This window comes from Ipomoea nil, unplaced genomic scaffold, assembly GCF_001879475.1.
Source record: "Ipomoea nil cultivar Tokyo-kokei standard unplaced genomic scaffold, Asagao_1.1 scaffold3069, whole genome shotgun sequence".
NCBI lineage: Eukaryota > Viridiplantae > Streptophyta > Magnoliopsida > Solanales > Convolvulaceae > Ipomoea > Ipomoea nil.
The window spans coordinates 10,469,866-10,496,601 of NW_017619497.1; the positions used below are offsets into that span (position 1 = coordinate 10,469,866).

The 26,736-nt window shown below is 37.7% G+C and overlaps 4 protein-coding genes across 6 annotated transcripts; 3 read left to right on the forward strand and 1 right to left on the reverse strand.

Annotated features, from left to right (window-relative positions):
* The first annotated feature begins 1,084 nt into the window (after window positions 1–1,084).
* LOC109165735 (zinc finger protein GIS2-like) lies at window positions 1,085–5,483 on the forward strand. 3 transcript variants are annotated; one of them, XM_019314643.1, is made up of 4 exons: window positions 1,147–1,313; window positions 3,394–3,940; window positions 4,464–4,556; window positions 4,699–5,483. In XM_019314643.1, the coding sequence occupies exons 2-4, from the start codon at window positions 3,810–3,812 to the stop codon at window positions 5,243–5,245; spliced, it is 771 nt and encodes a 256-aa protein (XP_019170188.1). In that variant the 5' UTR covers window positions 1,147–1,313; window positions 3,394–3,809; the 3' UTR covers window positions 5,246–5,483. The 3 variants fall into 3 exon arrangements, with proteins under 3 accessions (XP_019170186.1, XP_019170188.1, XP_019170187.1); XM_019314642.1 differs by having other exon boundaries at window positions 3,724–3,940; XM_019314641.1 differs by lacking the exon at window positions 3,394–3,940 and having other exon boundaries at window positions 1,085–1,313.
* Window positions 5,484–8,447: 2,964 nt separating this feature from the next.
* On the forward strand, window positions 8,448–12,625 carry LOC109165746 (kinesin-like protein KIN-7E). Its single transcript, XM_019314659.1, has 13 exons — window positions 8,448–8,694; window positions 8,862–8,951; window positions 9,052–9,152; window positions 9,247–9,360; window positions 9,433–9,514; window positions 9,606–9,673; window positions 9,773–9,838; window positions 9,937–10,061; window positions 10,146–10,473; window positions 10,557–10,661; window positions 10,777–11,466; window positions 11,556–11,866; window positions 12,007–12,625. The coding sequence occupies exons 1-13, from the start codon at window positions 8,481–8,483 to the stop codon at window positions 12,323–12,325; spliced, it is 2,613 nt and encodes an 870-aa protein (XP_019170204.1). The 5' UTR covers window positions 8,448–8,480; the 3' UTR covers window positions 12,326–12,625.
* Window positions 12,626–13,271: 646 nt separating this feature from the next.
* On the forward strand, window positions 13,272–16,348 carry LOC109165356 (epimerase family protein SDR39U1 homolog, chloroplastic). Its single transcript, XM_019314077.1, has 13 exons — window positions 13,272–13,503; window positions 13,603–13,662; window positions 13,977–14,052; window positions 14,238–14,297; window positions 14,449–14,567; window positions 14,692–14,736; window positions 14,853–14,931; window positions 15,025–15,086; window positions 15,172–15,274; window positions 15,411–15,471; window positions 15,557–15,627; window positions 15,742–15,881; window positions 16,015–16,348. Exons 1-13 carry the CDS (start codon window positions 13,417–13,419, stop codon window positions 16,114–16,116), a joined length of 1,065 nt encoding a protein of 354 aa, XP_019169622.1. The 5' UTR covers window positions 13,272–13,416; the 3' UTR covers window positions 16,117–16,348.
* A 476-nt stretch (window positions 16,349–16,824) lies between these two features.
* LOC109165355 (arginine decarboxylase-like) lies at window positions 16,825–19,790 on the reverse strand. Its single transcript, XM_019314076.1, has one exon. The coding sequence runs from the start codon at window positions 19,248–19,250 to the stop codon at window positions 17,067–17,069; it is 2,184 nt and encodes a 727-aa protein (XP_019169621.1). The 5' UTR covers window positions 19,251–19,790; the 3' UTR covers window positions 16,825–17,066.
* Between the last annotated feature and the right edge of the window lie 6,946 nt (window positions 19,791–26,736).

Below are 26,736 nucleotides of genomic sequence, written 5' to 3' on the forward strand. Positions count from 1 at the left end.
CCAACAAAATAATGGTATTTATATTCTCAGTAATTTCATTTCCACAACCAAACACATTTTCCTATAATTTATTTTCCATACAATTTCAATTATATTTCCTTCAAATATTTTCTAGCGAACCAAACGGGCTGTAAGGGTTATTTTTCACGGAGTTTCGTGCAACACATTCCATTATTATTTTGGGCAAATTATACATTGGACCATGACCCACAAAGCATTGTTGACCATGGCCCAAAACGATACTGTTTCTTTTAATGAAAATAAACGGCACCCGTTTCGCGTAAAGTAGCTCTGTTTGTATAACATATTTAGTTTCATTTTATATACACTGCAGTTTCATTTCGATATAACTATAGTTTCATTGGACATTATACACTCAAATATTTGAAACTGTTATTCAGTTTCATTTTATATACACTATAGTTTAATTACAACACAACTACATTATCATTTCGATATAACTACGGTTTCATTACACAATATATACTCAAATATGTTAAACTGTTATTCAGTTTCATTTTTATACACTGCAATTTCATTTCAACACACATACCGTTTCATTTCATTTCAATTACAATTTCATTTGATAATATAAAAAAATAAGCTAAACATTTTGTGCTTAGATGGCACGTAGTGACTCTCTCATATTGAGAGGTCACGTGCTTCAACAGGTGACGAGATGTAACGACATCCGCCGTTCATTTTTAAGATGTAACGACAGCCGTTCATTTTAGAATTAATTAACACACAACAAATACAGACCCCGATAAGATATTAATTTCAACAGGTGACGATAAGATGTAACGACAGCTGTTCATTTTAGAATTAATTAACACACAAAATATATGGACCCCGATAAGACGTAACGATAGCTGTTTCTTTACTTAAAAAAACAGTGCCGTTTTTGAATCATGATTCACAAAGCTAGACCTCGATAAGATGTAATGACAGCAATTTATTTACTTAAAAAAACAGTGCCCTTTTTGGATCATGGTCCACAAAGCTTTGTGGACCATGATCCACGATATAACGCCTGTATTATTTTGATGACCGTTTCTTATTGAAATTGGGCTCATAATGAATGGGCCCATAATGTCTGATCCACTCCAATGCCATCGAAATGAGAAATCTTTGATGTTCTTACAGAACTACCTAGTACCTACAACAGCAGCAGCGTCTCTCTATCACAGATTTACAGAAATAATCGGTACCTCGTGCAACGAGGCGGATTGCTCCTCTTATCTCGACCAGCTAGTTCCGGAGAGACATATACCGCCGGATCGACTGTCTTTCCATACCGGATTAAGTTTCAGGTCACTATCTCTATGTCTTAACGATTATCCTCTTTCCCGTCGTACAGTTCTTATGTCAGATTTACTATTAGGTATTGGCTTGCTTCGCACATCTCAGCGACTGAGGATTTGTGTATGCTATTTGTTCCATTATTTAATTTAATATTATTTTAAACCTGGACAATTAATAAGTCTGCTTTAAAATGGTGATTAGGATTTCAGCTTTTACAGGCTTGAAACATGTTTACTCCGTATTTGATTTGAATCTTTTGATGGTGCTGTTGACTTCCCTAACGTAAGCTTTTACTCGGACAAATTTGTATGTGTCTGTGTTTTTTTTCCTTGATTCTAGGTATCGATGTCTGCATTAATATGGCTAACTTGGCATCAAGGGCTGAACGCTATTTTATGTGGTTCTTATGAGTTTTTATGGTTCTGTTTAGTTGTCTAGCCTAAGATTTGATTCACACACTTGGTATATGTTATTTTGCTGATTATTATTTCACGATTATTTGAATTTCAAAAGAAAATGTCGATGGCAGTTAGTCCGATATTGAAGGAGGGCTAAACTTGAGCCTTTTTATCCCGCTCCCAGTAGTATGTCTTAAGTTCACGAAGGCTAGAATTGGGATATTCAATTTAGAAAGAAAGAAAAATGCAATAAGTCAGCAGAGTATAGCTTAGGAATCTGTTAGAACTTAGAAGTTATTTCAAAAAGCAGTAAGATGATAATTTTGGTTATGCTATTCTTTTCATCAGTAAAAGATTCTATTCAAAGTGTGAAGGTGATGCTCCAATGTTTTGCAACCTACACTAGACCCACCAGTGTGCGGTGTCTCATGTCTAAGTGCATAGAAAAGCAACTTTATTTGAAGCCAGCGACAGCTGGATAAACATGTATCAAGCCAGTATCCAAGCGCATCTCCGCATGTTCAAATCATCATGCCAATACCATATCCAAACCAGTTTCATGCCTCCTTCAGTTTTCTTAGTCATGTACATCTTGTTTAGTGTTTGCTAATGGCGCTGTAATAGTAGCAGCCAAATTCTAGAATCTATATTCTGTTAAGAGATCAGATATGCATTCTCTTTCACCTCATGCAAATCGAAGGAGTTTTTTTTTTTTTTTTTTTTTTTTTTTTTTTTGTGGTGACTCAGCTAAACATAGCATAGAGTCAAACATCCAGGGTGGAATACGGTTAGGAGCTTGGACAGTTGGTTCTGCTCCTGGTGGGAAATATGTACCATGGAAAGTTTGCTGTTGGTGTGGAATTAATCTTAGATGCCATTGTTTTTCACTGCCACTGAGTGCTTGTAGGCGAGATGGGGGCGATTGAAATTTCAGGCAGAGAAATATCAATAAGAATAAATCTCATTACCAAGGAGGTCAATTGCAATAATCTCTGGACCATAGGTGTACAAATTACATGAGATAATGTCATCTGGTCGTATCAATCACTTGAACCAATTTGACTGGGCAACCTAGGGACCAATTGCCTTTGCATTCTGCCTCCTCATCTAGGTTGAAAACATGGATGCAACCCAAGTAGATAAAAATGTTTATCCTTAACCCAAGACTAGAGCTTCATAAGCAAACCCTAAAAAACTAAACACAGTAAACTCGTTGAAGTTATTGAAGATCTGGGTTGCACTGGACTCATGGATACATTAGCAATTTCAATTATACAGTCAAGGATGTGGCTAGAAAGATGACAGTTATGCTCTGGCATTTTTGTTCATGATTATATGGTGTGGAAGGTCTAGGAAGCTAGCAGTTTGACTGGGGATGCATGTTGCATTGCATTTCTAAGAAGCAGCTTGATGCGGGGGAAGAAGTGAGGTCCATGGTTGAGGATATAAAATCTGATTTTTTGAATTTCTTATTAAACTGGGGGTTTCTCACTTTTTGTTTCGAGATGTCCCATTAACTTAAAAAACTTACTAAATTTTTTACTTGTTCTATTCTGATCTTCCATCATAAAAAGTGACAAGATGTCGGTGCTCACTTTCAATCACTTAAATGACATTTCAGGTATATATATCATCTAATACTCATTAAAAGAATTTTGATATCTGAAGAATTTTTGTGCCAAAATGCCAGGCGAAACTGCGAAAGTCTTATTTGGACGGAGGGAGTAATTTCCATATCATGGCTGTAGCTTTTATTTTGGCTAAATACTCTCTCCCCATTTAAGTATGAAGTTGGAGTTCTTGTGAGATGAGATGTCAGGGAGTGGATGCCCATTGGCATCTGCTATGTTGAAAGAGATTGTAGTTTGGCTTGGGATGTGGTTTACTTGAGTTAGCATATGTTGGTGTTTATTACCTTGATTTATCAGAGGTTGTTGGGATTTAGTTTTGAAATGGTGGGGATTAAAAGTGTTGTAAGGACTCATTCATGTGGTCTTGGGTGTGTGGTTGTGGTGGACAGGGAGGACTGGAGGAGGCAGCAGCTGGTGTGGTGTGGTGGTATTTTTGCAGGTTGTTTGTGGTTAATTAACTGTAAGAGTTTTGAATATGAGACCAGAAAGTCGAAGCAGAAGCAGAAGCCGGAGCAGAAGCAGAAGCCCAATGGATCGCAAGATCCGTACCCAACGGTATTCCTACCGTGATGCACCATATAAGAGGGATGGACGTCGGGGTTTCAGGTTCTCTGGTTCTAATCGTTAACATGTTGTTTAGCTTTTCTCTTTCGCTGTTGTTTGTGAGCCAATGCTGGTTGGAAGGGGTATCATAAATCGGTGTTGATAATTATATTCTTTGGTAGCTTCTTTCATTTGAATTCATAGCTTTACTTCTATATTCATACTGTCAAATGCAACTTCAGAAGTATTTTGTCTAAACATGCTTGATTATTAATGTTCCAGTTGCATTCAATGATTCAAATACAATGGGAATCTTATTCATAGTTATGTCTCTGGAACTGCTTCTGTTGCATTATTTCCTATATTGGCTTTTCACAATTTGTTAATGTCTAATGTTGTCTTAAAAGATTTGAATAACTTTGTATGTCATATCACAATCATTTTCTGTTATGTTTATCATGTTGGTGTCAAAATTTAAAATTGAATGAGCTGAAGAATTATTATGTAATATATTATAATATTATTCATTACATGTTCAATTTCATTCTTGTCTTTTAAATCCGATATTGTTTTATCTTCTTTACAGCCAGAACGGTCTGTGCAAGAATTGTAAAAGGCCTGGTCATTTTGCTAGAGAGTGTCCTAATGTGGCAATATGTCATAATTGTGGCCTTCCCGGGTATGTACCCTGAAGACTTCTCTTCTAATTAGTCATATTTTGTTACACTAGTGGCTCCACAAGTTTAACTATCATGATGCAAATAATTCCAAAAATTTAAATAGTATTATTATCTTAGTTTTACTTATAAAATTTGAACCAGGCACATTGCATCTGAGTGCACTACAAAATCTCTATGTTGGAACTGTCGAGAACCGGGCCACATGGCTGGGAATTGTCCAAATGAAGGAATCTGCCACACTTGTGGGAAGGCAGGACATCGTGCCAAAGACTGCACAGCTCCCCCTCTGCTGCCTGGTGACCTGAGGCTTTGCAACAATTGCTTCAAGCAAGGTCATATAGCAGCTGACTGCACTAATGACAAGGCATGCAAAAACTGTAGGAAGACTGGTCACCTGGCACGTGACTGTCAGAATGATCCTGTCTGCAATTCGTGTAACATATCTGGGCATGTTGCTAGAGATTGCCCAAAAGCTGGCATCGTTGAAGAGAGGGGTCCTGGCCATCGTGCTGCTGGATATCGGGATGCTGGATTTCGGGATATTATGTGTAGGAACTGCTCCCAGTATGGCCATATGAGTCAGGATTGCATGACCATGATGATCTGTCACAATTGCGGGGGAAGAGGACATTATGCATATGAATGTCCATCGGGAAGGTTTATGGACCGTTTTCCCAGGAGGTACTGATGGATAATACATCGCTATATTCATGGCGGTGATTAACACCTCTTGTACTCTCTCTGGATGAGATTTAGTCATGTTGTTTCAAGACCAACTCTTGGTTGAATTTTCCTAGTCATTGAGTTATGTGCACTTCTATAACAACTGTGATTTAAGAGACTAGAACAGGCCCATGTTTTCAACAGTTGCAAGTGATTGTTTGGTGATCATGTTAGTTTATGAAGTTTGTTTGTTTTTTTCTACATTCATAGTCAGATGAGTTTCTCGAGCATTCTTTGATCGTTTGGTGTGCCTTTGATGGTTTGATCATTTGATATCTGTTATATGGTGCTAGAAGGAGATGGCTACATTTTTCTTGTTCCCCTTTAAGCTTCTAGAACTGCAGATTTCTTGTAGTCTAGTTAATAAATCATTAAAGTTTACCGAAAAATCCTGTTTCTTCAGTTATACACAAACTACTTATTTTTAAGAAATTTACCTCTTAAGGGGGAACAATAAATTTTTAACATAATTTCAAATATTTATTTGGAAATACATACTGAATCAATCAATGAATATACAAACTAAATTTTACTCCGTGATATATTCACCTTATCTTTATTAACAGAAAGGACAGTAGTTGTTGAGGCTGGTAGACATTAAAAATAGAAAACTAAAAGCAAAAAAGGGAGCGAACAGGTGGCCCGGCAGTGATCATTTGATTTTTGAAATATCATGGTATGCGTGACGAAAAACAACCTTATTTCAAGTTTTCAATTTCTCATTACTGCTGGGCCCCAGTATGTGATATGTTCCCGTTCACAGTTCACATAAGTTAGTCGTTTTGGAAGACTTCTACGCTTCTCACGGAGTATGATTTAATGTCATAGTATAAAACTTTATACCAAAATATTTTTATTAATTTAAGCCAGTTTGTAAGCAAATTACTATTTTCTATTTTTTATAAAACTTTATACCAAAGTATTTCTATTAATTTAAGACAGTTAGTAAGCGAAGTAGATTGGAGAGTATATACAAAGTGAAAATATTGGGTGCAGTAACAAACTTATAACAAATGTTTGCCAGCATGGGAGAAGAAATAATGGGGTCTTAATAACTAAAGCCACCCTTTTGTCAGGGAAAAAAAAAAAAAAAAAAAAAAAGAATCACGGCATCTTTACTACTTTTCAGTTTCAACCAGAATTCACTTTTGTAATGCCACAATAATAATAATTCACCTCCATTTGCGGCGAGTTCTTGAGTCTTCACTTTCCTCATGAGTCCATTATTTTAGTGTTGATACTCTCCAGTCAAACGTCAAAGTGTGATTTTACTGTCGTCTCACGTCTGTCTGATGAGCAGAGCAGAGCAAAAAGTGGCAGCGTACACTGATGCGTGAATTGCGGACAGGATTAGTTTAGCCAACAATTTCCAGATCCCCTTTTGGGAATAGGAAATCCCCATAATAGCTGGATCTATAAGCCCAGTTTAGTCGTATCCTTTCATTTTCTTCATCGTCTTGCTCGTATTTGACAAGTTCCGTGATTACTAATGATTTTGTGTAAAATATAAATACTCTTAGCTCAAATGCGTTTACTTCCAATTTCAAGAAAATGCAGAATATGTAGAGTCACGTATTTGGTCGTGGAAAAATGAATATTTCTCTCTCCCGGGGAGGGGAAAACCGCAATAGATGGATAAAGTATGCACCGATATGGCGGTGCCACGTGGGCACGTGGGGGATAGCCATTCGCCAGAGATTTCGCAAAATCAAAAGCAAGGGGTAAAATCGTCAAGCCAGCTGTCGGTCCGCTATCGCACCGGCGCACGAAAACAGACGTTGACGCCTTACCAAACAGGACACTCCGACAGTTACCGTTTTTATTCTTTCGTCGTCTCCCGTATGTATATGCGCACATATACAGAGGATACAGAGAAACATAACTGTTTCAAATGTGAATTCGAGTTTTTTTTTTCTTTTTATTATCTTGAAAAAATCTCTGAGATAATGGAGGTAAAGATGCTGCGGTGCTGCCATTGCCACTGCAATCTCTGTTTCTTTTAGCTTCTTTTTTGTTTTAAATTAAATTTATTATTATTATATATATTTTTCCTTTTGAAGCTTTATTCGACGCTTTCGTAAAGCTTCTTCACCAACTTCTATGAGAGTGATCGTTTAAAGTTTTCAGCTTGAAGCTCACAGTCGACTTTCACAAATTTTCCGCCGGAAAAAATATTTTTTTTTCTCCAAAAATGTAACTTTAATAAATATAAAACTGGCAAACTGCAACCTGAAACTGCTTCTTATTGATCTGATATTTTTATAATATTTAATGATATTTTTTTTATATAATATTTAAATATAATTTTCGTCCTTTTCTTAAAGGTGAAATGGGTGATTCAAAGTCATGATGAAACAGTCTTTTTTATTGTTCTGAATTTAGGATTTCGATGAATTCTAACGGATATAATTTTGTTTTCTTTTTTTTTTTTTGCTTTTTCTTTTTTCATGTGCTCTCCAATCCAGAAAAGGAATTGAAGCACAGAGGATTCTGACCATTCATTTGGGAAACTCTATCCAACAAACTCTCAGTTCAACAGTGGCTTTCCTTGGAAACGACACGGAAGCCAGAAGGTGAGCTCTTCTTTGATACACACACAATTTATGTAGGATATGTTTGGTTGGGGTCCACTGTTTCTGAAAGTTCGAAGCTTCACCGGCCCCTTGTTGAGGGATGGGAAAGTCATGGTTTTGGAGCTTGAGTTGAGTTGCTTTGATTTGAAGCATATATGGCCTCTGGGACCCATATTTGGGTATGAGATGGGTCCCTATGAAGCAAAGCTATCTGCCATAACTTCCCACTTTCTTTGCAAATGGAATCATAAATTCATAATATGTTTCTGTTGTACTTGGTACCAAAGGTTAAGTGTAGTCTACCGGCTAGTTTGTTCATTAATGCTTTCTGTAATTTTCTCATTTTTACTGCTTTGAAATGCATTCTCTACCCATTCCGGCTGTTCACAACTACCCGGTGGCTAACATCCTTAAATGCGGTTTGTTTTTTTTGGGCAGTATGATGGTGTAGCAAAAGGCTATTCTTGTTTGTTTAGTTTCTTTCTAGGGGTTTTGTGAGTTATGGGTCTGTTGTTTTTGAAGTGATTTTAGCAGTATCAGAAGGGTGTGGGAGAAAAGGAGGGTTGGGTGGGGGGGGGGAGGGGGGGTGGGGGTACGGGTGAGGGGTGTGAGGGGTGTGTGTTAGAAATGGGAGCCATTGGTGGAGAAGAGTTGATGAAGTGGGAGAAAATGCAAGGGGGTGGAGAAGAGAAGATCTTGGTGTTAGTGAGATTGAGGCCATTGAGTGAAAAAGAGATTTCGAGGAATGAAGTTTCAGATTGGGAATGCATCAATGAGACCACGATTTTGTATAGGAACAGCATCCAGGAGCGATCTGGCTTTCCGTCTGCTTATACATTTGGTAAGAACGTTTTCTATTTTGTTCTTTGCATTTGGCGCAATTGCAATTGGTAACTACTAACTAGTCTGGGTGAAATTTTGAATTTTGGCTTGGAAATGTAATTTTTGAATGGCTCATCTTTCTCGAAATTGAATTTCTGATGTTTTTATTGGTCTTTCTTGAGATAGACAGTGTATTCAGGGGTGACTGCTCAACAAGAGAAGTGTATGATTCAGGAACGAAGGACATTGCACTTTCAGTTGTTAGCGGTATCAATTGTGAGTACTTTGTTTCTTGCCTTCACACTCTGATTCGTTGCATAATTCACCACTTTGAATGCAACTTACTGTTTCCCTTTCCAAAAAATTTCAAATTTAGCAACTATTTTTGCGTATGGACAAACCAGCAGTGGAAAGACATACACCATGAACGGAATCACAGAGTACACTGTAGCGGATATTTATGATTATATACAAAAGGTAATTTTTTACATGTTCGTGTTTGATTATTACATGTCACTGTATATTTGTCGTGGCGGGATAATTAGTGGTAATATTTGGTTATGCTATCCAGCATGAAGAAAGAGCATTTGTTTTGAAGTTTTCTGCTATTGAAATCTACAATGAAGTTGTTCGTGACCTTCTCAGCTCAGATAATTCTCCCCTAAGACTGCTTGATGATCCAGAGGTGAGTTCGGTCATCTTGCTTTAATTTGATCTGTTGTTACGTGACGTTTTCTAAAGATTTATGCTTCATCAGAAAGGAGTTATTGTCGAAAAACTCACAGAAGAAACTCTGAGAGATTGGAGTCATCTCAAGGAGCTCCTATCCATCTGTGAAGGTACTATATAATGACTCTACTGTTTGCCAGTTCATAGTCGAACCTAAATATTACTTTTGCCATTTTTCACGTGTTCTTGTGCCTCTTGCAGCTCAAAGACAAATCGGGGAGACTTACCTGAATGAAACAAGCTCTAGATCTCATCAAATTCTTAGATTGGTATGAATGTGCATTGCCTTACTTTACAAGTATTTCTTATTTATTTGAATCTTATTCTGGATTAAGGAATTCTTGTTTTTTGTTTTGGCTGTTCCTCAGACAATTGAAAGCTCTGCTCGCGAGTTTATAGGGAAGGACAACAAAACGACCCTAGCTGCTAGTGTGGTATGCTATCGATAACTTTTACTTGTTACGGTCCACAGCCCGAAATTCCTGATGATGAACCATAATATAGTAGAATGCTTATTAACTTTTACCTGCAGAACTTTGTTGACCTTGCTGGAAGTGAGCGTGCATCTCAGGCATTATCTGTTGGTCAAAGACTGAAGGAAGGCTGTCACATAAACCGTAGTTTACTCACTTTAGGAACTGTCATTCGCAAGTTAAGGTTGATCTTGCCTTTTTTTCCTAAATTATCGAGTTTTTATGAGACACTCGAACATTTATAACACAACGGTTTGATATGTTACAGTAAAGGGAGAAATGGTCACATCAACTACAGGGATTCTAAGCTAACACGAATTCTGCAGCCTGCCTTGGGTGGCAATGCTAGAACTGCTATAATATGCACGTTAAGCCCTGCGAGAAGTCATGTTGAGCAATCGCGAAATACTCTCTTATTTGCTTGTTGTGCAAAGGAAGTATCCACCAACGCACAAGTCAATGTGGTTATGTCTGACAAGGCCTTGGTGAAGCACTTGCAGAGAGAGTTAGCTAGATTAGAGACTGAACTGAGAACACCCGGAACTTGTTGTGATCATGTGGGACTGCTAAGGAAAAAAGATATGCAGATCGAAAAGGTTATGTTTCCCCATTCCTTTCGTTTTCTTTTGCTCATTCCGTTCATAGAATGTTCACATCACGGTATGTTATATATCTGCAGCTGGAGAAGGAGATTAAAGAACTAACAAAACAACGTGATCTTGCTCAATCACGGGTTGAGGATTTGCTGCAGATGAATGAAAATGATCAGCATTCTAGCAATATGGTTTGTATTATCTCTTTTTATAGAAAGAATATTGTTTCACAGATTGCTTTACTTCTTTCTTTCTTCTATTTTTGCTAAAGTATATGATTTATTCTTTTATGTCTTCGAGTTGCAGCTCAAATGCAGTAGTTATTCTTCTAAACCCCTGGAAGAAACCACTTGTGACAATGAATGCTCGGTATCTGGGTCAGAAAATGGAGAAAACTCTGTTTCGTCTCATCTACAGCAGAGAAAGGAACTTGCAATTGGGAGTGAAGATGATGAAACCGATGACCATTGCAAGGAATTTCGCTGTATTGAAGTGGATGAGTCTTGTACAGATCATGCTTCTGAATTATTCGAGTTACCTACCAACAATAATCGAATGTTGCCAGATTCTGATCACGAGGTATCACCACCCTCACCTATAAGCACGAGTGGTATAAGAAACTATTTCATTCAGGGAGCAACAGAGCAGGAAATGAGGGATTCTAGAAGCCTGGGGTTAACGAGAAGCAGAAGCTGTAGAGCCAATGTTATGTCTGATTCGTTTTCATCTGATCCCGAGATGGTTGGACAATGTGAGACAACACCACCCAATGGGTTCGAGAAAGACTTCCCTGGAAGACCCGAAGGCTTCCAATGGAAACACCGGAAGCAACCTCCAGTGGGTTACGATGCAAACAACCTTAAACTGTCAAGAAACGATTCACAGTCTTCCAACGGTACAACTTTCATAGACGAGCTTAACAGCACGAGCGGGGAGGGAATTCCAAGTGTTGACACATTTGTTGCTGGTCTGAAGGAAATGGCTAAGCTTCATCAGGTCTGGATTATTGCCATATCTATAGAACTTCCCTTTCTTCTGCTTATTCTGTCGTAGATTTTTGACATTTTTGCTTGATTCCATTCCAGGTTGAAGAGGCAGGTATGCAGGATAATCGGGGGGCCACGAGGAGTGTCAAAGACGTAGGATTGGATCCACTGGTGGATCCTTCGGATTGGCCTCTCGAGTTTGAAAGGCTGCAGAAACGGATAATTGAACTTTGGCAGACTTGCAATGTATCATTGATCCACAGGACATACTTCTTCCTGCTGTTTAAAGGTGACCCAATGGACTCCATTTACATGGAGGTAGAGGTTAGAAGGCTTTCCTTCCTCAAGGAATCATTTGCCAATGGAAACCCTGCTGTCCAAGGTGGTAAAATACTCACACCTGCATCAAGGTATATGTTAAAGTCCCACATTGATAAAATAAGAGAGAACATATGGGTTTATAAAGTCATGAGTTAGACTAACTAATTGGTTGGATTTGGCCTTTTTTGCCTCTAATTGTTTTTTTCCCCCATTTTCCATGGCATTACAGCCTTAAGGCTCTTCGTCGTGAGAGAGAGATGCTTCGGAGGCTCATCCATAAAAGGCTAATGGGAGACGAAAGGCACTCCATCTACCAAAAATGGGGCATTACATTGAACTCAAAACGAAGGAGACATAATCTAGCTCACCGCGTGTGGAGTAACACTGATACGAATCATGTAACAGAGAGCGCCGCGATTGTTGCTAAGCTGATTGGTTTCTCCGAGCAAGGAGAGGCTCTCAAAGAGATGTTTGGGCTTAGCTTCACTCCTCCACGCATGAGCCGGAGATCCTTTGGCTGGAGAAATAGCATGGCATCACTCCTATGAGTGTTCTGCAAAATGCAAATAGAGCTATATAGAGAGTGGTAGATCAGACATGAGAGATGAAAGTTAACCCTTTTCTTTTTTCAAGACATTATGGGATATCCTAACCTCAGATGAAATTGACTTTGCATAATTGAATTTGTGAGTACTGTTGATTGGTTAGCTTAGGATATATTATAGGAGCCTATGTTCTGTAGTAGACTCTCACTCTTCATTTGGGAACCATTTTGTTCTATTTTCATCAGTGGTATTAATGTGTATAGAGAGAATTTGTTTTGTTGAATTGAATTGATAGTTTAGTTAGTTGGTGTTGATTCATTATATTAGTTATCATTACTCAATCAGTTAAGTTGTAAGCATTCGAATTGGCTTACAAGCAAAGGTAATACCATTTTTTAAGTATTTGTTGGATGATTTGCGTGCCATAACAATTGTTCAAATAATGTGTATGACGAGAAATATATGTAATATTTGAAAAGTCAAGATAAATGCTTTTAAACAAACAATATATTTTTTTAAAAGTTTAATATTGACTTAGATTTTGTTTAATATAGGATAAGGTGGGTGAGTTGTTGGATGGGAAAGTAAGGTCTTTAAGGCAATTCAACTTCCATTAGATAAGGAGGTTATATTGGTTAAATTAATTTAAATTATAAGTACCAAACTTATGTTTGTTTAGTAAAATTATTAATTTACATGGATTGTGCATTTAAAATAAAACATATCGATGTGTATGTCTCATATGTTATTAGAATATAATAAGAATGTAGTGGAATGGAACAACAACACTCGGTCTTCGTAGTTTAAATTTGAATTAGGTTTAATGAGTAGGTCCCCGACAATATGATAGAGGGTAAATAGTAATGTCATATCGTAAATTTTAATTAAAAATTAAGAACTACATACTTCATTAAAAAAAAAAAGAGATATTTATGGGAGTTAATAAATGGGGAAAAAATGCATGATGGATATGGACGTGATGTGGGTGTGGCTCCGATTCTTCCACGACGAGACCTCTTCAGATTCGCTAATGAGTACTAGGAAAGGAGCGTGAAGCAAGTAGATTACATTCGAAAGAATTGTTGCTTGGATCAATGGAGCTCTGTAGAGGAGCTTCTGCTGCTACCTTGGCTTGGAAAACCTCCATATCTCCTCCTCTTCACACCTCCCAATCCTTCCCTGTGCGTAAAGTAAAGAAGCTGCAAATTCTATATGAATGTTCCAAAGTTTTATGCTTTATGCTGCCATTTTCTTTCCATTTAACTCTTGATTGTTTTCAGGCAAAAGGGTACCCGAAATTGAGGATTTGGTGTCTCAGTGAATCTGTTTCTTCTCAGAAGGTACTGTGTTTGGCACTTTCCCCCTTATGAATTAAGGTTGAACAATTTTCTTTGTTTACAAGTATTTTGCTCTGATCAATTACTTTAATATGGTTCTAAGATAGTTATATTTTAATTGTCTGGTAATGCAGCATCCCCTAGCTATATCCTAAATCTCATCCTTCTTTTTCTTTAAGGTCCAAGAGTATTTTATCCAAAGTGGGACTATGAATCAATAATCATACATCTTCAAAGTGTAGTCTTCTTTTTGAAGCCGAAAGATTAATTGTGTTTGGGTACAATGTGATGATATGTACTCTTCTTAATTTATTCAGGCAAGCCAGATGATTGTATCAGTAACTGGAGCTACTGGGTTTATTGGGAAAAGATTGGTGCAAAGATTGCAGCAAGGTACAGATGCCTGTTATTAGTATTTTCTGACTGTTCTTTGATAATGGAACTTTTTGGTGTACTAGAGGCCTTCAATTCTCTTTGAGAGCCCTATATGAATTTAAACTTTTCTGTACTGCAAACTGCTTCATGTTTTGCATATTCTGATGAAATAAAAGATTTCGCTTTGCTACCTTCAAGTGTAGATAACCATAAAGTTCGTGTCCTGACAAGGTCTAGACCAAAAGCTCAATCGATTTTTCCTGGTAAGAAGGTAATGATTATTTTAATATGCGCTGATGACCTGATGAAGTTCATGCATTTCTTTCTTTCTTGTACACAAATCACTCTGACTTTTTAACAGCATTTTTCCCTTCTATATATATGCAAAAAGTTACATATTGGTTGAATGTGCAGAGAAAGAGTTCCCAGGAATTGTAATTGCAGAGGAGCCTCAGTGGAAAAACTGCATTGAAGGTTCTACTGCTGTTGTAAACTTGGCTGGAATGTCCATAAGTACAAGATGGTCAGCTGAGGTATAGGCAATTAGGCACTCCTTCAAGACTTGATTAGATAAGTTTCATCTATTTGGTCGAGTTCGTTGTCCCTGCATTATCTGTAAAATATGATGCATATAGTGCTTCTGTTATCATACTGCAGATCAAGAAAGAAATTAAAGAAAGCAGGATTAGGGCCACATCAAAGGTTTGATAGATTTTCGGTTTGCTTAATCAATTTTTAACTAAAGAACATAAAGACCGCTAATTTGCTACTGAAGCTGGATGAGTTATCTTAGCTGGTGAATATCCATTTCTGTGTAGGTTGTAGATTTGATAAACAATTCACAAGAAGAAGTTCGTCCTAAAGTTTTGGTTAGTGCAACTGCAGTTGGCTATTATGGTATGCAACCCCCCTGGTCTCATATTAAATTCTTAGTTTGATTTCTCAAATTATAGAAGACCTCAGTATTTCAGTCTGATTTTCAAATCACAGGTACCAGTGAGACACAAGTATTTGATGAGCAAAGTCCATCAGGAAACGATTACTTGGCCGAGGTAATCCTTTGAACACAGAAAACTGATAAATGCGAATAAATTGGAACCAACTTAATTGATGTTCTTTAAAAACGCCATTTATCAGGTTTGTAGAGAATGGGAAGCCAGTGCTCTTAAAGTCAATAAGGATGTTAGGCTAGCACTTATCCGGATCGGCGTTGTCCTTGGAAAAGATGGTGGTGCTTTAGGTGGGTTTCATGTATTTACTCGGGAGAAGGCCTGGCCCATAGCTTTCCCGACCTTACAATTGCATTAGCAGTTTTCTTACTAACTGTTCCAAATTGTCGGGTTCACAGGCTAACAATTTTGGTTTGTGATTTGCAGCTAAAATGATCCCGCTCTTCATGATGTTTGCTGGAGGACCCTTGGGTTCTGGAAGCCAGTGGTATGCTGCATTGTTCTTACTTCTTAGTTCAGTCCCCTTTCAAGAACCCACCCTTAGCAAATAGTACTATATATGGATGATACAGGTTCTCATGGATTCATATTGATGACCTGGTGAACCTCATATATGAAGCTTTAACCAATCAATCATACAGAGGTAACATATGCCCGATTTACATCTTAGTTCACTGCTAGCTTGCAACATCGATCTTTCTTTAGCAGAAGAATATGCCCGATTTATCACTGATTCATTCATTAATGATCCTAATAGGTGTCATTAATGGAACTGCTCCAAACCCTGTAAGGCTGGCAGAGATGTGCGATGAATTGGGATCTGTTTTAGGCCGCCCATCATGGCTCCCAGTACCAGATTTTGCTCTCAAAACCGTTCTCGGTGAAGGTGCCACTGTGGTAAGACCTTTGCATTCATAGCTTTTCCGACCTTCCTTCCAATTGCATTAACAGTTCTCTTATCTGACTGTCTCAAACTATTAGATTCACACGTTTAACATTCGAAATCCTCACCACTGTTATGTTGTTTTAGGTTTTGGACGGGCAAAAGGTGGTGCCGTCTAGAGCTAGGGAGTTGGGCTTCCGGTTCAAATACCCTTACGTGAAGGATGCCTTGAAAGCAATTATGTCATAAAGGCGTGGCGGGTGACTAGCTAGCGTCTACGTATATTTCATTTCATTCTTTGGAATGCAGTTGCCAGCTCCACTGATTTTCTGGAGGCGTAGAGATTTGTTTTGCTGCTATTTTATAACTTTTCCAGGAAGATCGAAAGAGCCTTTGTGTACTATCTTTTCTGTATTCATTATAGCAATATCAATGACATATGAGAGAATCCACTTAAAATTTTCAAACTTCAATGGCTTATTATTATAATGTCATCTTACACCATACACACGCAACCATAATTTTAATATCAAATTAAAAGATACTACACGCAATTAGAAACCGAAATGGTTAAATTTATGCCATTTTTAGTATTGATTATTGTGAATGAAGAGCATATATGCGTGATACGTCGTTGCCCCAGGGAGGCCAAGTTGCAGAGCTATGTTTATTGGTCCAGTGTCTATAAAGGAAGAAGGCACCAACTACCAAGGACCACACCCTTCATAATTTCATACGGCTCCACTCAACGATCCATATTCTAAGGCTTCAAAATTCTTATCCATCAGTTATTGCAATGCTGTATAAACCCACAGAAAATGTAAGGTTCGGATAAGCCTCATAACTATGTCTCTGACATGGAAGAAGAATATATGATCAAGAATAATTGAATAATGCGTTCATAGTTAAGATTGAGAATAAAATGAAGCAGCAATACACGAAACAATTAAGGGCATATGTGACTAGAAACTGAAGTTTATTAAAGATGATGATAACAGAGGGGAAGGGAATTAAACACTGAAACAACAGAGTTAATTCCTTCCTTCAATCCTTCCGGCCTGCTGCCTCTTGCATCTACTACACTAGAAAGGGAAATACAATAATAGCTGAACCAATAATTAATAAAACAGAAGACGACGACGACCTCAGACAACAAACTTGAAAATGGCGGAAATGGGGTATGCCATGCCAGGACGAACTCAAGCAATACAATAAGACCAGTGCTCATCCTCACCGGGCGAGGAATCTGCGATAGGGTTAGCAGCGCTCACGTCATTGCCATAATAGTAACCACTGCCGGGGGTGGTGGCAGCAGTGAGGCAGCAAGTAGAGCCAACAACAAGGTAAGGCATGTTGTGGAAAGAGTTCGCGAGGCTGCTTGCGAGGGAGGCGAAGGCCATCCCTCCATTGTCCTCGTCATGCAGGAATTCTTCTGCACGGTGCTTGAGAGTCTCGAACATGAGCTCGGGCTCGTGCTGCATCACTCGGAGCACATCTGCACAGGATGGCCCGGGAGCTGCCCGCGTGACAGAGAAGCTGTGAGGGCCGTCGCTCTGTGACACGCGAACAACGCTAGGGCCTCCAAACAGGTTGTGGAATCCTCCAAGTGCCTCCTCATAAGCCCCGCCCAAGAACATACCCAAATAGTACCGCCCTCCATTGCCTCCCAATTCATGAAGAGGTAAGCTTGATTCACCCCCAACGAACTTATCAATCTTCCCATCACTGTCACAGGTCAAGTCAGACAATATGCCCCGAGCCCCGGGACGTTCATCCAGACGGTGGATTGGAACAATTGGAAATAACTGGCCAAAAGCCCAGAAATCAGGAATTGAAGTGAAGACAGACAAATTGACATTGTAAGTGCAGACAGGATCATAAGCACCAATGGCCTTAGAAACCAGGTCACAGATTCCATCCACAGCAGCCAGTTGTTCAATGCTCAAAGACCCTTCTTTGAATTGATCAACACATCTCTGTTTGAGCTGATCAGCATAAAGGACACAGGTATCATACTCACCACGAATCGCAGCAGCAGATAGATTCTGGTAGTCCGCCCGGGCATCATCCTTAAGGCTCTCGACGAAGGATTGAAGCCCCGGGTTAGGGAGCTGCAGTAACTTGTCAGAGCTGGAAGAAACCGCTTCGAATATGAGTATGGAGTGATGAGAAACAATTGCCCTGCCACTTTCACTGCAAATCACGGGGTGGCTAACACCCTTACGGTCGCAGACAAAGCGGACTGCTTGAACAACAGCCGAGGCGTATTCTTGGAGCGTATACCCAACAGAAACTTCAGAATCAGCTGATTTGGAACCATCATAATCAATTCCGAGCCCGCCGCCAATATCGATGACTTTCATGCAGGCGCCAAGGCGGACTAATTCGCAGTAAATCTGGGCGGCCTCACCAACCCCATCTGCGAGCAAGGCCGTGGATGGGATCTGAGATCCGATATGGAAATGCAGCAATTGAAGACAATCAATCATTTCAGATTCTTGTAGCTTTTTCACAACACGGAGAATCTGGGTTGTGGTCAACCCGAACTTGCCTTTTTCACCAGATGTTGACCCAAAATGGCCGGCGTGCTTGGTTCTCAGCTTGGCCCGGAGACCAATCACCGGACGAACCGCCATCTTCCGGCTGATGTCAATTATCAAATCCACTTCCTCCTCTTGTTCAAGCACAATCACTGTGTTCAAAAGGAGCTTCCTTGCAGCCAAGGCAAGCGAAATGTACTCAGCATCTTTGAAGCCGTTGCATATCAGGAGAGCATCGGGGCTTCCCTTGCAGAGGCAGCTCATAGCCAGCAAGAGCTCTGGTTTGGATCCGGCTTCCAATCCAAACCGGAACGACGACCCGAATTTCACGATGTCCTCGACCACAAACCTATCTTGATTACATTTCACAGGATAAACACCTTGGTAATGCGACCCGTATCCCTGGGACTCAACGGCAAAATTAAAAGCGGATTGCAAAGACTCGAGCCTGTTCTTCAGCACATCTGGAAACCGTACGATAAGAGGGAGCTGCAATCCCAGCCCGCCCAATGGTTTGGGGTCTGAAGCCTTTTTCACGACCTTGAGGAGGTCGATCTCCTGGTGGGAGAGGGTGGCCGAACCGTGGGGCCTAACAGAGATATCACCGGACGAGTTGACGGTGAAATAAGGGTCACCCCACCCATCAATCCTGTAAAGGGCAGCGGACATGGAGGGAGACCAATGGGAATGATCGACGGAAGCGGTGGGAGGGACGGCGTTTGTTGGCAGAGGTGCGTCGGAGGAGACAAGAGCCTCCGGCGCGGGAAGAGATCTATCCCAGGCGAAGGCATAGCCGGGAGGAGGTGCAACAGCAGCGTCTACGCAACATGCAAGGGCCGGCATCTCTTCCCGATCTGTTTAGCTTAAGGTCGGCCGGAAAAGTGAAAAAAGAATCAAAGAATTAGGTAGAAAAGGTTGATTGTTTGTACAGATTGGTGTGTAATAGCAGTATTTTTCTCCGATTTCGTAACGGTGGGGGCTTTAGAACCCGCCGAGGCCGGAGCCCCGGCTACCCCCTCAAAAGAAGCAAAAAAACACCTGAATCAAAAGATAATCCGCCCCAAACTGACCCCTAATCGACCCGAAAATCCCCAGACCGCTCAGAAGAAGTTAATTATTGTGATTACAAATGAGAGATTACTACAAACCACTCAAAACAAACGCAAATCTAAGAGTCGAATAAAAATCCCACCATGCAGATCTATAAAAAAGAGTTTTATATATCGGAAAGTCGCACAGAAGCGGTTTTCCGAGGAGGGCGGTGAAGAAGGAGAAAGGAGGACGGAAACCTAACGGCTAAGGATCAAGGAGGGACGGAAGAAGGGCACGGTTCGGTATGATTTCAATGAGAACGTTACACGACTGTGAACTGAGCGAGAATTGCATGCTGGCCGATGTCGCTTTATATAGGGGAGGAGATATGGGCCGTGGGCCAGTTGTTGGGCCGGATTATATGTATCTGATTTTTATTGAATTTCTCCGTTGATATCGGAAGGCGATATTCTAGGGTTTGTTTGGGGAAAAGTTTTTGTTTGCTTTTTTTTTTTTTTTTTTTTTTTTTTTTTTTTTTTTTTTCAATAAAACTAAAACATGTGCATAGGTGAATACCCATAAATACCCACTAAACCAAATAAATCAACCATTATTCCCCTCAACTACCAATTAATTACCTCTTTATTTCCCATTGAATACCCAAAAGCTTTTGATTGTAGTATATTTTCAAATAAATAATATCCGGAGTATCGGGTAATTGATCCATAGGCAAGTGGGATATTAAGCACCAATTACTAATTTATTCTATGAGAAGCTAATCCTAACGATTATGATGGAAGAGAGCAAATAGTTAAATAAAGCAAAGCAATGATTCAGGATTTTGAAAACAATATAGAGAGATTGAAATTCCTAATATTTAAGTGTTTAGTTCTCTAATGTCTGACCTAATGTAATATTAAATCTGGGTTTAAACGAGTGTGAGAATGCAAGGTAGTATAAAGCTACTCCCGTAGTCACTAACACTAGTGAATATCCACTCCCGTGGTATAAACATCCAATAAGAACAAGAACAAGCATTCATAAATAATCCCTAACTACTACCATCTCCCAATGTGCAAAAGTTAAGTGCAATTGTGTGAACTCTCAATTATGCCTAACTCATGTTATGACATAAACAGAGCAATGAAACAAGTAATCTAGGCCCTGAACTACTCGCAACGGCAATAATAAACACAATAGTAACACCAGTTTAAAACCCAAATAATAATAAATTAAAGAATCTGAGAGCACAGTCACATAAGTTCGTAAACACTTTTTACCCAATAATCCCTAATGGAATTTAGCCACACATGGCTAAATTATACGTAGCTAAAGATAATAAAGAAAATACAAGTTATCAAAAAGAGTAGAATATTGAACCAGACAATTTTTCCAAATCTCCCTAGCTTTCTTCTTGCTTCCTAAGATAATTTGTGGCTCTTGATTTATCTCCTTCTTGTCTCCAAAGATGTCTGAATAAATATTAGGGTTGAGGAGGGTTGAATTTTATAGTATGTACACAGCTAGAACCAAACCCATTAGAAATAGGAAATTTCCGCGCGAAAACGCACTGAAAACATCGCCTGGGCCGCATCCCGCTCGACGCGTCGAGCCAAGTCTTCGCAACTCCTCGGCAGCATACTCCCCTACTTCGACGCATCGAGACCCGGCTCGACGCATCGATTTCCTTGATCCGAACTGTGCACCTCTCGATGCGTCGAGCCTTCAATTTTTTCTCCCGAATGCGTTCTGGAAATTTTGGACACCGCGTCGAACTCGCTGTGTACGCATCTTGTGGTCCTCTTTGACTCCAAACTTGTCCTCGAACTTCCCTTGCTTTTAACCTTGACTTACAATGGTTCAAAAACACTAACAAACACCGTAAAACATTCAAAACGAGTATGAACCATAACTAAATGATAAAACAAGGGATTATGCAATTAAAATGCCAACTCCCCCACACTTAAGCCTTTGCTTGTCATCAAGCAAAATCAATAAATAAATCACAAGTCAAAACATACAAATTACTCCTACTCTCTCTTGCACGACCTTTCATACCACCAACCAACTTGCTACAAAACAACAAGCTTCGAGAATCAAATTAGTTTGACACTAAGACTCATTCTCAAGTCAATAACCAAGCACAAAAAATTATTAAAGTGTGAGGATCAAGTGTGCACAAATACTCAGTTGAGATTATGCAAAACACGGGTCATGAATGAGATCTCATAGGCTTACCCTTCATACTCTTCTAGATAAAATCTAATAATACATGCTAAGATCAACTAGGACTTTATTTAGCTTGTAATGGCGCTACGGGTGATGGCTAGCAAAGAAGTGGTATGGAAAAATTAACAAAAAGAGAGAATGTCGCAATTATCAATACTTTCAAAACTTTAGAAGAGATGAGATAATCGCAATTTCAATGAGCAAATTTATTTTAAGAAAACACATCAACTCTTTGGTGAAGTGGGGATCCAAACTCAAAAACTTTCTATATTTCATTCTTTCATTCTTTTATTTTCTTTTCTTTTCTTTTCTTTGGATTTCTTTTGAATACAGCAAGACAATTTTAATCCAATATTTCATGACCCCCACACTTGAACAATTGTAACAACAGATGCTCTTTGACACAACTCCATAAATATTTTCTTACAGAAATAATAAAGATAAAAGTTTCATTCTCCCAAAGGGTTGAAGGAAAATATTTGGTCATGGGCTAAGGGTTTGATAATGGGGTAACCAATGTTGCAAAAATCGCGCCTAGGCGCTAGGAGGCCGCCGCGAGGAATGGCCTTGGCGACCTCCTCCGCGGCCGGCCGAACCGGTGGTTCGGCGATTTTTTCTTTTTTTTTTGAAAATGTCGGAAAAGTTTCTGAAGGCATAACTTTTGACTCGGTTGTCCGATTTAGACAATTTCTTTTTTCAAATCGCGTATTTTTTCAAAGGCGGTTTGGTCCACTAATTTCTCAAAAAAATGCTTCTTTAGCTCTTAATTTTAGTTTTTTTATGTATTTAGATGGTTTAAACAATCTTTTGAACAATTTTACAACCACTTTTGTAAATAGTTTCTAAGAAATAACTATGGAAACCTTATGTTTTAGTACTAAATTTTTAATTTTAATTTTTTTAATTAAAAAATAAACAAAATTAAAAATCGGCGCCTAGGGGGCGCCTAACGTGTTTTGCAACATTGGGGGTAACACAAAGAAAAAACAATCACAATGAAGGAATAAGTGTTTAGCACTTATTTAAACAAACGAGAGGCACAATGGAGACACGAAGGATAAAAACATATGTAGGGACAAGTTTAAAGGCTATGGCTAGACAAAAATGACCTAAATCACTTCAAAACATGCAAAACTTAGACTTCACTTAGAGATTAATGAGGCAAGTTCTAGCAGAACACCATGACCGGAATCTCACATAAGCCTTCACTAGCAATGCACAACACACAAGATCAATAATTAATCCAATTATTAAGTGGTTAACAAAGCTATTGGCAAGGGAATATATCAATTATGTGTTACACCTCAAATCATCAATCACGAATTGATATGCAGAAAGCACCACTAAAACAAACCACAAACCACAAACCAATAAGAGAGAGTAATTGCATTTGCATGCTAAGACAAATAACTTATTTACCAAAAATATCATATGAGTCATCCAAACAAAAGCAAAAGTTTTGAAAATTTTCTCCAAATTATTGGCTCCTCCACCACACTTAGAAATTTGCATCGTCCCTGATGCAAAACAAAAGAAAGGAGAACAATTAGAAAAGAGAAAGCAAAAATAACAAGAACTAAAAAGCAATAAATAATAAAATAAGGTGAAACTAGAAAGCAATAAAAACTAAATAAAACGAAACTATAAAGCAATAAATAGGAAAGCAATAAAAGATAACATGGGGTGCCTCCCATGAAGCGCTAAGTTTAACGTCGCTAGCTCGATGTAACTTCATTATGGGGTGCTCATCCTGGTTGTTTAACGAGGTTATCTTCATCCCACGATGTACCATGTTGCATGAACTTTTCTCCTCGAACGCATTAAAATGCAATGATCTGACTATTTTTTTTTTTTAGTCAATTATGGATCATTAATATCAAATTTCTTTTATATTTTCAGTCAATTAGTAATATTAGATTCATTTTCAATCAATTATTCTTTTTTATTTTCAGTCAATTAGTCAATTAGAATATATATGCAGTGATATTTTTACCTAATTTCCGTTATATTTTTATTTTATTTGATGATGTAGAATATTATTGTTCAAATATTTCCGTTTCATTTTTAATTTATCTTTACTATTATATGCTTTTACTATTGATGATGTAGAATATTATTATTGAAATATTTCTTTTCCATTTTTAATTTTTCTTTAATTTTGATTCGATGCGATGTTGATTTTAAGACGAGACAATATACTTTCCTATGCCATACTGCGCGAGACATAGAATAGTGATGGACTTATGATATGTATCAAGTATCGAAACCGGTTAGACCATCTAAACCCAATTGAACCAGCTAAACCCCTCTATAACCTCCAAAATAAATACCCACTAAACCAAATAAATAAGCCATTATTCCGCTCAACTACCAATTAATTACCTCTTTATTTCCCATTAAATACTCATACACTTCCTAATTATTTCTAATCTCAATAACTTCCAAACCCTTTAAACAAAACCTTTAATCCCCTTTATTATTTCCTTTCAATCCCATTTAATATCCTTTACTAGAGGTTGTTTGACTATCCTGAATACCAACAATTATAAAAAATTATAGTATATATTACACTTTTTTAAAATATTAGATACAATTATATATATATAGTTTTTTCGTCTATCAAATATTGTAAATCAATAATTTGAATTTGTCCACGAGTTCTCACCTAAAAATGAATATCATATGATTAGGATTATATATATATATATATATATATATATATATATATATATATATATATATATATATATATATTAGATGTTATATATGGTACTAGAGACATTGATAAGGATAATAACTAGTAGGTATACTATAATGAATAATAAACCTAAAAAATTCAACAACAGCCTTAAACAAAGTTATCAATAGCGAAACAAAACAAAAAGGTTACCAAACGATCCCCTAGTATCCAAGAATACATATTAGTTTGGGAGAAGAATACATATTAGTATAATATTTGTTTATATGGATGGTACACCACACTCTTTTAATTTTTAATAAAGTTCTTTTTGGATCTAATAACACCATCGCGAAAATATTAAAGCGAAAAAATGATGGCAGGAGATTCTTTCGGCCGGGATGTTCCGCGGCGCGTTGCCGCGTGGCGAGAATCTGTGGGTCCAAGTTCGGTGAGTGGTGAATCGCTAAGCAGTTGCCGCCGTTTACTTTGAATGGGATAAGGTAAGTGGTTATGGTAATGCGTGGTAGGTTGGAAATTATCGCGAGAATTTGGCTGGATATACTCAGTAGGAAGCTTCCTCATGCATGATTCCTCAACCGCATGATTGCGCCACGTGGCACGCCTCTTCTTTGCCCTTCATCTTTTGACTAGTTGCTAGTTGCTACATCACTCTCACCCCTCAAGTACGGATTATATTTGACTTGTTTGGTAAATATTTTCAGTTATGTTGATTTTATTTGGATGACTTAATGTAAATTTTAAAATCAAACAGGTAGTTATCGTGAATATTAATATTTTTTTTTACACGGAAATCATTTATTTAGCAAACACTGTCAATATGAATCATGAAAATATTTGAGAAGAAATGAAATTAAAATTTTATAAAAATAAATTACCAAGAAGATCAATTACATTATTTGATTGATGAAAATAAATTACGGAGAGTATTGATTCAATTGTTTGTTTGAGTTTAATATTGTAAGGAATGATGAGTATAAAAATAATTATACTCTTACACAATAATAATAATGGTAATTAATAAAAGTTGGTGATGATATAATTGTCTTACTTGTTTTTCATATAAAACAAAATACCAAGTAGGGCATGAAAAATGTTTTCCTCATTCTTGAGGAAAATATGGGACTGAGTTGTCCGGACGAGTTTTTTCATTTTTAGAATTTACAGTTGGGGTGATTTCTTACCATAATCTGGGAGATTACTTTATTTTCTTATTCTTAGTAGGCAAATAATTTGTAGTTAATGAGAGCGGTTTTAGAGATTTTTTTTTTTCCTTTTTGAACCGATCGCCTTAATTAATTTGAATTGCATAAATACCCTAAAAGGTTGGTGAATGGTTCAAAATATCAGTTACTCAAGACAATAGACACTTTTCTAGTTTGTTTTTATCATTATATACTTATTTTTTAATAGTTATGTTAGTCGGTCGTTAACTGTTTAACTCATAAAATCAATACATAGAATAACTTATTACACTTGTTTGTTTATACAACATTTATAAATAATAATAAAAATCATCTAATAATTAAATATGAAAAGATGATTGAATAATATCACTAGGCAAATAGAGCATCATTCTTTTTTAGAAGCTAAGAACAAAAAAAAAAAAAAGAATTGTTCAGAAAATATAAACATAAATTTTGTGTTGGAATTTTAGGTGTTTATTCACTTTGGAATGACAGGGGCACACAGCAGAAAGAAATGAAATGATTTGGGAGAATAAACGGTTGCGATAAGAAAAAGGAGGTCGAGTGGGGGCCATTTCTCAACGCGGATGGAACACGTCAGTGAATGCGTAAAAGTGGACTCCGGATTCAAAGCCAAATCTAAATTCTTACTATTTTACTAACATCCAGTGGTCCATCCAATTCATCTGAGACGATTGTAACATCTCGTGACTCAATAATTTTGATTACAAATAAGGATATAACTGTAAAATCGAATTGTCACATCTCTTTTATTTTATTTTTAAAAAAATCTACATCTATCTACAAATCTAAAAAATCTACATCTATCTACATCTACATCTACAAATCTACAATCTACATCTACATCTACAATCTACAATTCTAATAAGGGCCAATAATGTTAGGCCCTTAACTGGAACAAAAAAATGTCGGTCCTATTGTTTCTTAAAATGAATGATTCATATTATACTATTGTTTCTTAAAATGAATGGTTTATATTATTTTTATTTTAGTATTTTTTATTGATTTTCCTTATTTGCCCTCTATTATATTATTTTCTTCACTTAAATAACCTAAATTCCGTTAGCATAAACTTTAGTAACGGAATATTCCGTTAAGTATTTATTATTTTAACTTACACATTAATTTCTATAAGAAAAGTCTTAGTTTCGAACCACATCCC